At 37.8% G+C, this 13,267-nt stretch overlaps 1 protein-coding gene across 6 annotated transcripts in view; it reads left to right on the top strand.

The window, feature by feature from the left end:
- The first annotated feature begins 1,298 nt into the window (after window positions 1-1,298).
- The window catches only part of GRIK1 (glutamate ionotropic receptor kainate type subunit 1), a 146,319-nt gene continuing 134,350 nt past the window's right edge, over window positions 1,299-13,267 (top strand). For 3 of the 6 annotated variants that reach the window (XR_015744347.1, XM_087937544.1, XM_087937543.1), the window contains exon 1: window positions 1,300-2,302. Coding sequence is in view for 5 of the 6 variants with exons in the window: in XM_087937544.1 (XP_087793670.1) it covers window positions 2,206-2,302 (97 nt within the window). In the remaining variant the exon portion in view is untranslated. Of the gene's footprint in view, window positions 2,303-13,267 lie in introns of all 6 variants that reach the window. The other 3 variants (XM_087937546.1, XM_087937542.1, XM_087937545.1) reach the window with 2 other exon arrangements.

Below are 13,267 nucleotides of genomic sequence, written 5' to 3'. Positions count from 1 at the left end.
CACAGATAAAAAAAAAAAGCTTCACAACCTTCACCGTCAGGTGAGAGACTAGCTGCTAGCAGTGATAGTTTCACAGATTATATTATAGAAGCTATGGATGCACCATAAAGGCAGTTGGCAAGAATAATTTGAGCTCAGCATGTGTTCCTCTGCTTTGTCCACAAGAGTTGTGAGGAAATCTGAAACTGATATCTTTTAAATGGCAAGTCACATTCTTGTGTATATAAATTTTAAGGTATGCATATGTGTTTCCCTAAAGATAATATAATGACATTCATTTAAGTTTTCTATACTTTAGATGGATACTTGCTTTTATTATTCTTTATATTTAAGCTGTATAAAAATGATAAAGGACAGGAGAGGGAGAGAAAAAGGCCGGAGTTGTATGCAGCTGAATTAGTATATAAACAAAGTGATCAATGACCGAATAAGAAACTATAATAGTATTTCAATCATGTATTTACTTTGACACTCTAATTTTTTAAAATGTTCTTATGTTGGAATAGTAATGACACGTGTGTGTGTGTGTGTGTGTGTGTGTGTGTGTTGATATAGACATGTATATTATTGTTGTTTCATCAATACAGTTTCTACCTATCAAATCAAATGGGAACATGTGATATTTTTTTCAATTTCTGGTTCCTCCGGTAATTCTTGTTAACAGATGGATTAAACACGTAATAAAAACTAAGCAAGCAAATAAAATCATTCTGAGTACAAAACAACTTGCAAGTGTTTCCTTCTGATCAAACTCATTATTGATGGATAGACTGGCATACTGAATAGTATCACTGCTTGTTGTAATAATGGTTTTGAAAGCTGTGAACAATTTGAGTGAAAAGCATAATTGCCTGTTTGTAAGTATTTATCAAAATATCCTTGAAGCGATGGGTTTGTAAGTATTTATCAAAATATCCTTGAAGCGATGGGTTTAGAATACAGTAGATTGTTTAGATGTACTTTCTACTAGCTGTCAGTTCACATATTGAATTCAGATGCTGTCCTAGTATATACAGCAGTTTTTTAAAATTCCCTTTCCTATAGTATGCTTTCTTTTATACTTTATTGGAAAACACATTTGAGATGTGCAGAAATTTCATTCACTTTTCTTCCCCCAGCAGTTAGCCCAAAGTTGCAATTATTTGATAAAGAAATTATATTATGATATAAAAATTTCATTCTACGATGGATGGAAAATCCCATTGGGATCTTTTCCCATTGAGATTTCTCCTTTTGGGAGAAGATGCAGAGATGTCCCTAGTCCCCCCAAAAAAAGTACCCTAACAATAAATGGTATTGACATATGATCCTATTTTACGGCAGTTTCCTGGAGTCGGTCTTTCCAGGCTCAGGAGCTCGGAAATTCAACCTGAAGATGCTCACGTCTTCTCCGAGTGTTGGCCTCTGAAATCGTCCCGTGTTTTGTTCCTTTGGGCAAATCTCAGCCTAAGTCCCAGCAGCAGAACCCCTAAGTAGACGCTCTGCTTTAACAGAAGCTTGGTGATAAATGGCTGGGAGTGGGACGATCAATGTAATGTATGTGTATGAGTATATGTGTGCGCGGCGTGTGATGCTCCCAGGCGGGCTGACGTCACCAGAGGGGCTTCATTCATTCTTCTCCAGCTGACCAGCTGCGAGTTGACCGGGTTCCTTTAATCGTGCCGGAGAGGAGAGCCAGCAGCGATCCAATCCGTTCTAGGTCCACGAGGCGGAAAGTAGCCGAGGAAAGGGGTGCGGGGATTGGGAGAAGGCATGGGACGGGCTTCCAGCAGCGGCTGCTCGGGTTTGCCGTGAGAACTCGCCTCTCCTTGCCTCTTCGCTTCCCCGTTCCGTCGTCGGGCGGCAGATCGAAAGCGGGAGCCAAGCCGGGTCATTCCTTCCGAGAGGCAACTTTCCCATCGAATGACTCGCTGCCCTGGACTCGTGGAGACCCTCTGCAGTTCCTCTCCCCTGGCTGGGACTCCAGCGGGAGTGATGGGCTGAAGGAAGGAGGGATACACGCGCTCACTCTCACGGGAGGGAGGGAGGAAGGAAAAGAGAGAAGGAGAGAGAGAGAATGAATTAAAGGAAAACATGAGGGCCCCCCAACCAGTCTGAGTCCAAGCAGTGAATGCCTAAACCGGAGGAAGAAATGTGGCAGAGGGGTTGAAACATGCACCCAGCCAGAGCGTGAAGGAAGCGGAGAGAGCCCTTTGCCAGGAGCCCATGGACTCTGCCATGGAAGCCAGCAGGAGGTTCTTGTTTCTCCTCCTTTATCTTCGCCTGGGCGTCCTTCAGGCTTCCCAGCAAGTGCTCAGGATCGGTGAGTGCCGGGAAATAAGGGGTAGGGAGGGTTGGTGAAGGAGGGTTGTGTGGAGGGATCTTCCTCATGGTTTTGGTTAGGCTCCTGTCTCCGTATGGAAACGCCTCCCCCACACCCTGAAGACAAGCACCAGGAGAGCAAGCTTCTTCTGCCTTGGTTGCCTACAGGCTAGAAGGATTCGGTCCACTCCAGCTTGACCCCAGGCGCTTTGCTCCAAAGAAATGCTCAACCGGAAACTGGTCAAGAATACCTGGATCTTTCTCTTTTTCTTTGGATATAGACCAACCTCTCTGACACTCTGGTCGTTACAATTGTTTGCGCTAGATTGCAGTGTGACTACCTGGGCGGGCTGCTAGTCCAAGGATGAAGCAGAGTTTGGCTCAGACCAGCAGAGAGCGCACACTTGACCTTTTGCCCAGCTCCCACTAACTCAGAATTTTGTCTCAGTGGCCGATTCCCTCCAGAATGGTTTTGTTTCTCCTTATTATTCAGTTACCCAGAAGCTTTCTCTCAGAGACAGCTGGTGGGCAGACTTAGCAAAAGAAGTTTGTTTCTCTGTGTGTTGTGTATGTATACATGTCTCTGTGGGTGCACAAATGCAAGCATTTTTTCCTCTTTAAAAGAATTTTGGATTTCTCCTCACCAAACCTTTAAAAAGTATTTTTGAAGTCACCAACCATCTTTAGATACATTTTGTGAGAGATCCTTTGCTTGTGTTTTCCAAGGAAAGAGAGAGAGAGAGTTCATCCTCTTTAAATTCATTTTCCCAACTTGGAGTCCTTCAGAGGTATGAGATTAAAATTCTCATTATTCCTGCCGGCATCACCAGGGGCAGAGTAATTCAAACATCTGAAAGGCACCAGACTGGGAAAGCTGTTCTGTGCTAATTCAAAATAAACAAATATTGAGTGCCATCTGCTTAACTGTTCTTCACTTTGAAGTCACCAAGGACCAGCCATTTCCCTTTGGCCATGTCAATATTTATATTTGCTTTTTGAAGATGCCAACTTCAGGAAACAATCTCAAAACTGGAACTCTGAATAAACAACATAATAACCAAAATATTAAAATAACTTTCTGACTGGTGTGAGGTGTTAGCATGGCAATTTAAAACTTAGGAATCAGAAATGGCTACATAGCCTATTCTTCTTTGAGACTGAAAGAGTTAAGAGTTGAAATATAAAGAGATTGTCAATTGCCATATTGTTAATTAGGGACTATCTTGGTATTACTTGTCCTCCTTAGCAAGAATATGCCACTGTATGTTTGAGAAAAAGAGCAAACTTTGCTCCATGGAAATCCAACCAAGTTCATAGGGTGGGTTTCTTTCTACAGTGGGCTTCTTGGATCAACAAGACAGTGAATATCAGTTATCAAAAATGTAGGTAGAAAACTAAGCAGGGACTAGGGAATTACAAAAAGGGAAACCAACTTTCTGAATTCCGTTTCTTTGCACTAAGTGACTTGTAAATATAGTAGCCTAATGTTCTGAAATTACTGACCTAAATTACTATATATTTTAAATATTTGTAGAGCTACATCTGAAAAAGTTGTTCCTGGGCTATTATGATAAATTCAACGAAAAAGAAGGGAATTCCTGATGAACTTAAGGAGAAATGAGAGTATTGGTTAGTACATGGACAGATAAGATTACCAATTAAAGACAATATTTGTACCTTAGGGTTGAAGTGAGGGGACTTTGGTGCTTTCGAACTTGGTTGTTTCCTTGCAGATGTTTCATTACCAAACTGGGTAACCTCCATGGTATGAGTAAGGAAACATCTGCAAGAAAACAGCCAATCTGAGAGAGCACCAAGGACCCCACATAAATAAGTTTATTGTTGTAATTGTGTATCATAACAAAGTGGCATAACATAAATACAATAAAGGAAAATCACAATAAAATAGAATAAGAAAATAAGTGTGAGATACAAAGAAACAGCAAGGTTGGGCTAATGTTTTAGGGATCAGGTTAGAAGCTGGGAAAGCATGAGAGAAACTATGGGCCAATCACTCTCTCTTAGATCTAGGGAGGAGGCAATGGCAAAACCACTTCTGAAATCTTGCCCAAAAAATTAGTGAGAACTTGCATGGTGCATATGTGCACATACAGGCAGAAGTTAAAACAAGATATAATAAGGTCAGAACATTAACAAATTCTGAGTTTAAATAATAACACAATACAAGTAGAACCCTGACTACTAACTGTTGAAAAATTTGAATATTACATATTTAAATTTTTGGATATCTCTTTTTTGACCTATAAACTATAGAAGTATTTATCTTGCTTTCTAAATATTTTTCACTTGGGACTGGAGAAAAACATGCTACAACTATGTGCATAAATATATATCATTTTCATATATTGTAGTGGATAATATGAAAGACATACCGATCAATTTAAATTATAAGAATGGTTCAAAAATTAACATTGAAGAACTTTTATAACTAACCCTGATCGTGAAAATACTTGTGCAGTTACTTTCATGATATTGTCAGTAAGCAATATCTTTGTCTTATTAAACTAAAGCTTGATGTACAATAATAATTTATCCGCTTTATATGACCTGTTTTAGAAATTACACCAGGAAGAATTAAAATCACAGCACCTGAATTACTTATATTTAATTATTGCACAAAAATTGCTGTGGAGACTTTTTTTAATTATCTAACATGAAAATGACAGGTCAGAAGCTCAGCAATCTATTTCTTGCTAAATTGCAGGGCTTCGTTGGAGAGCAGCTATAGCTATTCTTAGAGAGCAGCAGGTTCTTGTTATCCTTGAAGTCCATAAATGTTCTTTATCTCTGGGGGAAAAACACATCAGCACTTATCTTTTTTTGATTTTTACAGGCTAAAAAAAGCTTGCCCAGTCTTAGCGCTTAAATGGCTGGATTTCAACAAAAGACAACGTTTTATTGTTTTTATATTGATTATTTTTTGCAGTGTTTGTGTAAATCCATTAGTTTGAAATCTCTCTCTTGCTCATTCAGCTTCATATGCATCGACCCTCTCTTTCACACACTCTCACACACAGATATAGGGGACAGATAGATTGGTTGTTGAAGCATCCTATGAAACAAGGAAATAAGACATTATTTAACAAAAGAGGAGACCTTTTTAACTACAAAAGATGAATAGGGGCTGTTTTTGCTGGCAGAGGCACTGGGGGCTGGTCCTTCACTGTTTCCAGGGTGGCCTCGTGGTTTGACACCCCTGATTTCAGATATGTGTGATTCATGAGTTATTACAGGTAGTCCTTGACTTACAACCATTTGTTTAATGACCGTTCAATGCTACAACAGCGCCGATCAAAGTGACTAATGATCAATTTTCACACTTATGACCACTTTAGCATCCGTTCAGTCATGTGATCCAACTTTGCGTTCCTGGCAGCTGGCATGTATTTATGATGGTTGCAGTGTTCCTGGGTCTTGGGATTGTAATTTGCAACTTTCTTAGGGAGCTTCTAACAAAGTAATTGGGGGAAACCAGATTCACTTAATAACTGCATGACTCACTTAAACATTTAAGAGTTTTACTTAAGAACCACCTCAAAAAAAGTCACAAAATGGGGCATGATGCATCTAACAACTGTCTTGCTCAGCAACAGGACTCAATTGTGGACTCAATTGTGCTCATAACTTCAGGACTATAACTATCAAAATTAGTTACTGTTGAGAGATTAATCATCCATAAAAAGGAATAGCTTGCCACATTATCAACAAAGACTTGTGCCAATTTGATAAATGTCTCAAGCAAAGGAAGACCACATAAATGACCAAATAAAGAAAATGTAGAATTCACATATTCAGGATCCTGGAGAGCACCTGCAACTACATAAAGTGAAATCCAACGATGTAAACTGCAGACATGTAATTTGGGTGATGATTTTTTTTAGAAACAGAAAAATTTGGCTTAGCTAACGATGTAAATGTTTGGAATATATAAATGAATTTTTGTTGCATCTCTTCTATAAAGTAGAGATAGGAATTAAGTGATTCCCATTTCCTGCTAGCTAGTTCAAATCAAAATCCATTTTTTTAAACTGTAGTAGTAAAGGAGAATATTTGTAACCCAGGGTTGAAATGAAGGGTCCTTGATGCTCTCTTAGCTTGCTTGTCTTCTTGCAAATATTTCATTACCCTAACTAGGTAATATCATCAGTGCTAGTCCAACTAGCACTGATGATGTTACCTAGTTAGGGTAATGAAATATTTGCAAGAAAACAAGCAAGCTAAGAGAGCACCAAGGACCCCTTAAACTGTAGTTTCTCCAAATAAAATCTAGATGTGCTTTCTAATATTATCTTATTTATTTACATTATTAGTAACTAATATCAGTCCTATTTTAAATAAAATGATAAGCTCCAGGTCTTGTGGCTGTGTAAAACTTGGTTAAACTCATTTTCTTCCTAAACCTCATTGCATTCAAAGAAATATGAATTAAAACATATTCAAATACAATGTTTGCTATGCTTACATAAGCCATACATATTGCATGCACATAAGCCATAAATATTGGGAAAATTACCACGTGTCATTTTTGTGTTGAACTCCTTTTAGAAGTGTGAGCATTCAAAGGATTTTAGAGGCCTAAGTTCCTCTGGGTTAGAACTTATGGCTTCCAGGATAGCTCTTTTGAGATCTCTAGTCTTCTGTCTCTACATATTTTATCCTCTTTCCAGCAAACAGGATCAGTGAATAGAGAATATATGCAGGGGTGGGATTCAAATTTTTAACAACTGGTTCTGTGGGCATGGCTAAGTTGGTGAACATGGCTTGATGATCATGTTATTGGCTGGGCATGGCCAACTCAATATCACTCACATCGAAGCACGCATCTCCTCGCCTGGCCTCTCATGACTGGGGATGCTGCAACAGTTGTAAGTGTGAAAAATGGTCACAAGTCACTTTTTTCAGTGCCATTGTAACTTTGAATGGTCACTCTACACAAGCAAAGTACCAGCAAAGGAGGCGGGGGGTGGGGGGGAAACTCCAGAGAAGTTCCTGAGACAGGAAGTCTAGTCCTGCCAAGAATGTAGTAAGGGTTAATGGAGAGACAGTTTCTGTAAGCAACACCAGAATGTTTCCTTCCTGCCTTCCTTACAGGGTTAGGCCAGTAATTTCTTCTAACAACCGGTTCTCTGAACTGCTTAGAATGTTAACAACCGGTTTTAGCGAATAGGTGCGAACTGGTAGAATCCCACCTCTGAATATATATAGACTAAGGGTAGCAAATTCTTTCAAGTATTGGACTATCTCTGTCCACAACTACCAAGGCTAATATTATTTGTGTTAATATTATTTATGTTCAGTTGAGAATTTGTCAATATTAGTAACACTACAGTAGCACTAGAAATACTGTCATTAAGGCATTGTCATTTGCCAATTGTATAGGTGATAACTGTGCTCATAGTAGTTGAGTTATTAGACAGTATAAGTGCCTAAGACAGTTCTATGCCTTGAAGGACATGTGTATCAGAATCAATCCACTACACATTTATGAGATCCATATATACTTCTACTTAAGGTTCGATTGAACCTCAAATGTCTGAATTTGAGGATGAGTTCTTAGACTCACTCATTCTAGCTGATAAAATGATCACTTCTTGGAAGAAATTTCTGTTCAAAACTTTCAGCATCTTACTTTCGGTGGAAAGATAATCTCTGAATACAATGGAACTTTGACTGTAATAAGATTTAGAAAGTAACTCCAATTGCAAATTGCAAATTGTAGAAGGTGCTAGAACCACATTTGTAAAGTTTCGATGGTACTAAAAATAAATGTCAGACCCTGCCTTATAGTCATGTGGTTTAGGAGGCATGAACTACTTTGATTGTCCCAAAGCTATATACAATGTATTTAACTGTTAAAACATTTGCAAGAAGTAGAATGCCTTGTAGTGGAATAAGTATCCAAACTGCAATTTATTGAATGCATTTTTCTAGCTACTATTCATTGCAAATGGTTCTTGGGCTTTATTTTTTTGAAAACCTTAGTGAAAGGAAAGAAAGACAATTACACTGGAATACTGATAAATATAAAGAGTGTGGCATTTTTATTGTATAATATTTTGATTTCAGGAAGTATCTGACTTTATTATTATTTCCAAGTAAGTTGAACAAAAGCTTTCCTTTCCTAGATGAGTTTACAGTGCAATTGCCAGCAATAACATATATTTTGTCTATGTAACTATATGCCCACATACATTCAAATATATTAAAAAACAAACAGTTCATGCATCCAGTACACTTGATTTAGGATTAAGCAATTTTCATTTTTGTTCATGGCAGGAAGAGCATTCAGGTCTTATCATTTTCCTGCTATGATATTTCAAGGAGATAGACTGGGATACAATTCTGTTCATTTCCTGAATACAAAAACTGTGAATGTTATGGAAAAACAACCTCAGATGTTTTTGAGGGTTCAGGCCTGCGTGTTATGTCATAGATCAGTGATGGCTAACCTTTTTGGCACCAAGTACCCAAAGCGCGTGCACGCGTATCCCCAAAATGCAACATGTGCAAGCCCTGTGCATGTGCCCCACCCCCATGCATGCACATGTGACCCTCACACATGCACACATAACCCCCCTGCACATGCATGTATGAACCCCTTGTGTGCACCCCACCCCCCTGCGCATGCGCAGCAGAGTCCCGAAGACCAGCTGGCCAGTGGGAGGCATGCACACGCATGTGCGGTGGAGCTGGGCTGGGGTGACAGCTCGTGTGCCCAGAGAGAGGGCTCTGCATGCCACCTCTGGAACACGTGCCATAGGTTCGCCATCATGGTCATAGATGAAATTATATTCATATCTCCCAAAATACCCTATTCTGGCTTGTTCCTCAGCTATAGTTTAATAATGTGCAAATCCACAATGCAGGCTTTTAGAAAGTTTTCTTCACAAGGATTTTCAGCAGGGGTTTGCCTTTGCCTCCTCCTAGGGCTGAAAAAGTAACTGGCCCAAGGTCACACAGCTGACTTTGTGCCTGAGGTAAGACTAGAACTCATAGTTTCCAGGTTTCTAGCCTAATACCAAACTGCCTTTCTATTTATTTATTAAATATCAACAAAAATAAAAAATGGTTAATTGTCAAAAATACAATAAACGGCAGACAAAAATAAGAGAGAATGAAAAAGCAAGTACGTATATTATCTATATATCTCTAATGAAATGAAACAAAATCCAGAGATAGTTCCAGAGGTACTGGAACTAAAGCATATGGTGGCTTTACATGTAGTCCTTGACTTATGACCACAATTGAGACTGTAATTACAGTTGCAAATTGTTGTGGTTGTAAGTGAAGGCACCACATAACCAGATTCAATTGTTAAACCTTTTTTTACAGAAGTTTATATAAAACTGGGAAAAAAACACTAAAAACCAATACAAAATATCACAAATCATGATCCACTGATTGTGGAATTCTCTAACCTATTATGAATACAAGTTGGTCACTAAAATGTGGTCAGATGACTAGTGAAGGGAGTTAGTGTGACATTTTGTGATGGAACTGTTGTAACTCTAAAAGGTCTTTCAATGGCTAGTTATAAGTCAAGGACTACCCGTAAATCTTTAATGTTCACAATAGCAGCAGAATAGATATAATAAGTAGATGGGATGATGCATCCAATGCTACATGCACAATTTCCCATATTTAAGATGGAATTTTAAGGAGAAATAGGGAGAAATGTAGGACTTTCATCCCACATTCACGCTCTCTGGTGCCTCTTCTAGGTTTTTTTTGTAGCTACTAGGGTAAGATATCCTCTGCATGCTTCTTTTCATTCAGACAATTCACATTTCTTTCTGCTTTGGTCATTGTCCATCTCCTTTGCTTTTGAGCCCAATCCGTATAGCTGCCTTCTGCTGGAGGAACAATGAAGCAGCTGGAAGTTGCTGCCTTTCTCTGAGTGTTTCTATTGAGGAAACAGAGACATTGGTAATGACAGGAAAGTTTTGGAAACACAGTTCTGTGGAACTTCTGACCATGATCAGACAGTGCTCAGTAAACTTCCTGTCTGTTGCCACTGAAGGCTAGACTTCTTCACACATGAAATGATAAACACATCGCACAGTATTGTGTCTACGATATGATCCCAGAAAGACATTCTGCAGTAATACATGCTGAATGCAAATTCAGTTTATTTAGTCACATTGCCCAATATCGTTGGCTATGCTTTAAAACAAATATGAATGTTTGGAAGCAGAATTTATATTCAGATTCTTCTTCTGCTGGATCATCAGTTACACGTACACACAACACAACAGACACACACACTGCATATTCGTTCAGCAGTTGGACTAAGAAGATCAGCACAGCACTAGGTGATTTAACAAACCTGACATCTTATTTGAGAACTACCATCCCTTCGCTTTCCTCTGATAGATGCTCAGTGATAGCAGAGCACTGACAATGTGAGCCACCAGGCAACAGCGTCCCCAGAAATCTATTGATCTGGACTGGAACTCTCCTATATCGTGTTCCTTTTTATAGCCCTCCCTTTTCCTTCCTCTAGACGTTCCTATACATACAAATGACTAAAAGGGAAACAATCCTCATACATTTGCTGTTTTGACATGAAAAGCACAGTACTCATCACTCCTATGGAGCTTATAAGGAAATACAGATATTACCATAATACTATATGGTCAGGTGTTCTGCTTTGATTAAAATACATTGTGTAGGTAGTTTTGCGTATATTTGCTAACACTTTAAAGTACTCCTTAATATTTCCTAACACTTTTTTCAATCCCATAATAATAAAATAAATAAAATAAAATAGTTGTAATAATTAGCTGCACTATTTTTTAAAAAACTGGTTTGATTTTTTTACTCTTATAGTTCTCATTCTGTTCAATATGTGTTATGTAACACTATACATGATGTGAATGATATACTCATTTAATAAGTGGAGATATTTTCATATATACCTTTTTCTGTCCCGCTTAAAGTTTACGTAAAATGTTGATTTTGGCATCAAATTTATCTTCTTTAGAATTCTCAGACTGAGTTAGCAATGAATTTCACTCTTTTTACAACAAACCCCTACATTAAACATTGTATGAAAAATTATTTTCAATTCCACTCACAACAAGTTGTCAGCATAATTATATGGCAATGAAAAGCAGAGGCAGATTGTAAAGTATCACAAGTCTACAATACCGAAGAACCACTACTATCACATCTTCCGGCTTTCATCACTGAAAGTCTCATTGAGGACGGACTACATCGGAAATTATCTTTTTGCAATTATGTTTAATCATCTGTATGCAGATACTTATAAAGGACATTCAAAACTATTTTGAAGATGTATTATAATAAAGAACTACCTTAGCATATCTTTGTACCTTAACTACACATGCCTAGTTAGAGATCCACAGATAAGAAATAATTAAACTCAGTATTTGAGGAATTCTATTTTACAAGTTCTTTCTTTAAGCAATTGTGTGGCTTTTTTAAAAAAAATACTGTATATATGGGATTGTAATTTTATTTTGGTAAACTAAAAACTAAAGAACTATTAAAATCTATTTTCCGTTTGGACTTGTGGTAAAACAATCCAGGAAGTTATGCCTCAGAGACTTATATCTTTCACTACTCATACTATCAACTATGGATAAGCTTCACTGACTTACGAAAAGGCAATCAGATGGTAATTTGTTTTTAGTTTTTAATCTTGTAAAACATTTTAAAAATCAACAGAAAGCACTGCATTTAGAAAATAATGCTTTATGTTTTCAAAGCATATAAAAATGTTTCCCCTCCTACAAACTAAAGCATTTTAAACGTAGCTAGACCACAACTTACAACCACAATTGAGCCCAAAATTTCTGTTGTGAAATGACGCAGTTGTTAAGTAAATTTTGCCCTATTTTACAACCTTTCTTGCCACAGTTGTTAAGTGAATCCCTACAGTTGTTAAATTAGTAACATGGTTGTTAAGTGAATCTGGTTTCCCCATTGACGGATTGTCAGAAGGTCGCAAAAGGTCATATGACTATGCAACAGTTATAAATATGAGTCAGTTGCGAAGTGCCTGAATTTTGATCACATGACCATGGGGATGCTATGATGGGTGCAGGCGTGAAAAACGGTAGTCTTTTTTTTCGCAGTGCCACTGTAACATTGAACAGTCACTAAATGAACTGTTGAAAGTTGAAGATCACATGTACATACAAAAGTAGGGCTACCACACCTGAACTGCAATAACTCATGTAGCTACAGTTGTCTGTATCTGTTTAATGTCATCTGCCAGTAATATACATTTTTCATCCAAATTCCGGTAGCTCCATGTAAAAAATACAGATGGAATATAGTGTATGAGATTCTCATTGCATATTCAGATATATGACAGATAATTTAAAAACGAAAGAGAAATTAAATGCAGAACTGAAAATTTTCTGGCTGAAGGACTATGATTTGCTTTTAGGTGTATAAAAAACAAAACAGAAGATTCTCTAGTTACCTCTGACATAAATTCATGATACTTGATTGCATCATAAATAAGAGTTAGGGTTAGGGTTAGGGTTAGGCCACAGAAGGATGGATTTTTTTTGTCAATTGCATCAATTATTGATTTTTATGTGTCAGCTGAATTCTGTGTATTATTAATAAAAGTATGTATTATAAATATGCATTTAAACAATTTAGATTTGCTCCATATCCTTTTTCAGTTTTTTGCAGTTCTCCAGTTGTAGCAGGAGCATCTGCATGTACACACAGATAAAGCATGGAGCTAGCAAACGTCTTTATATCGTTCTGGCTGGGCTATGAGCCATCTGGTGGTCCCATGAGCTCTTTGGCAAATACATGGAAGGCAATTAGGAATGGGAATGAAATTTGCTTGATTTGCAGCTTAGTTTGAACTGAAACATGATTATCCTTTGATATTCATAACGTTATAAATTTTTCAGCATGATTTTGTATCATTCCCAAAGTGTCTAAAAATGTTCACTCA

This window comes from Pseudonaja textilis, chromosome 7 (assembly GCF_049901715.1).
Source record: "Pseudonaja textilis isolate UNSWEBS1 chromosome 7, rPseTex1.2, whole genome shotgun sequence".
NCBI lineage: Eukaryota > Metazoa > Chordata > Lepidosauria > Squamata > Elapidae > Pseudonaja > Pseudonaja textilis.
Note: the sequence above shows the minus strand (reverse complement) of the source record. Positions and strands in the feature narration are given on the sequence as shown.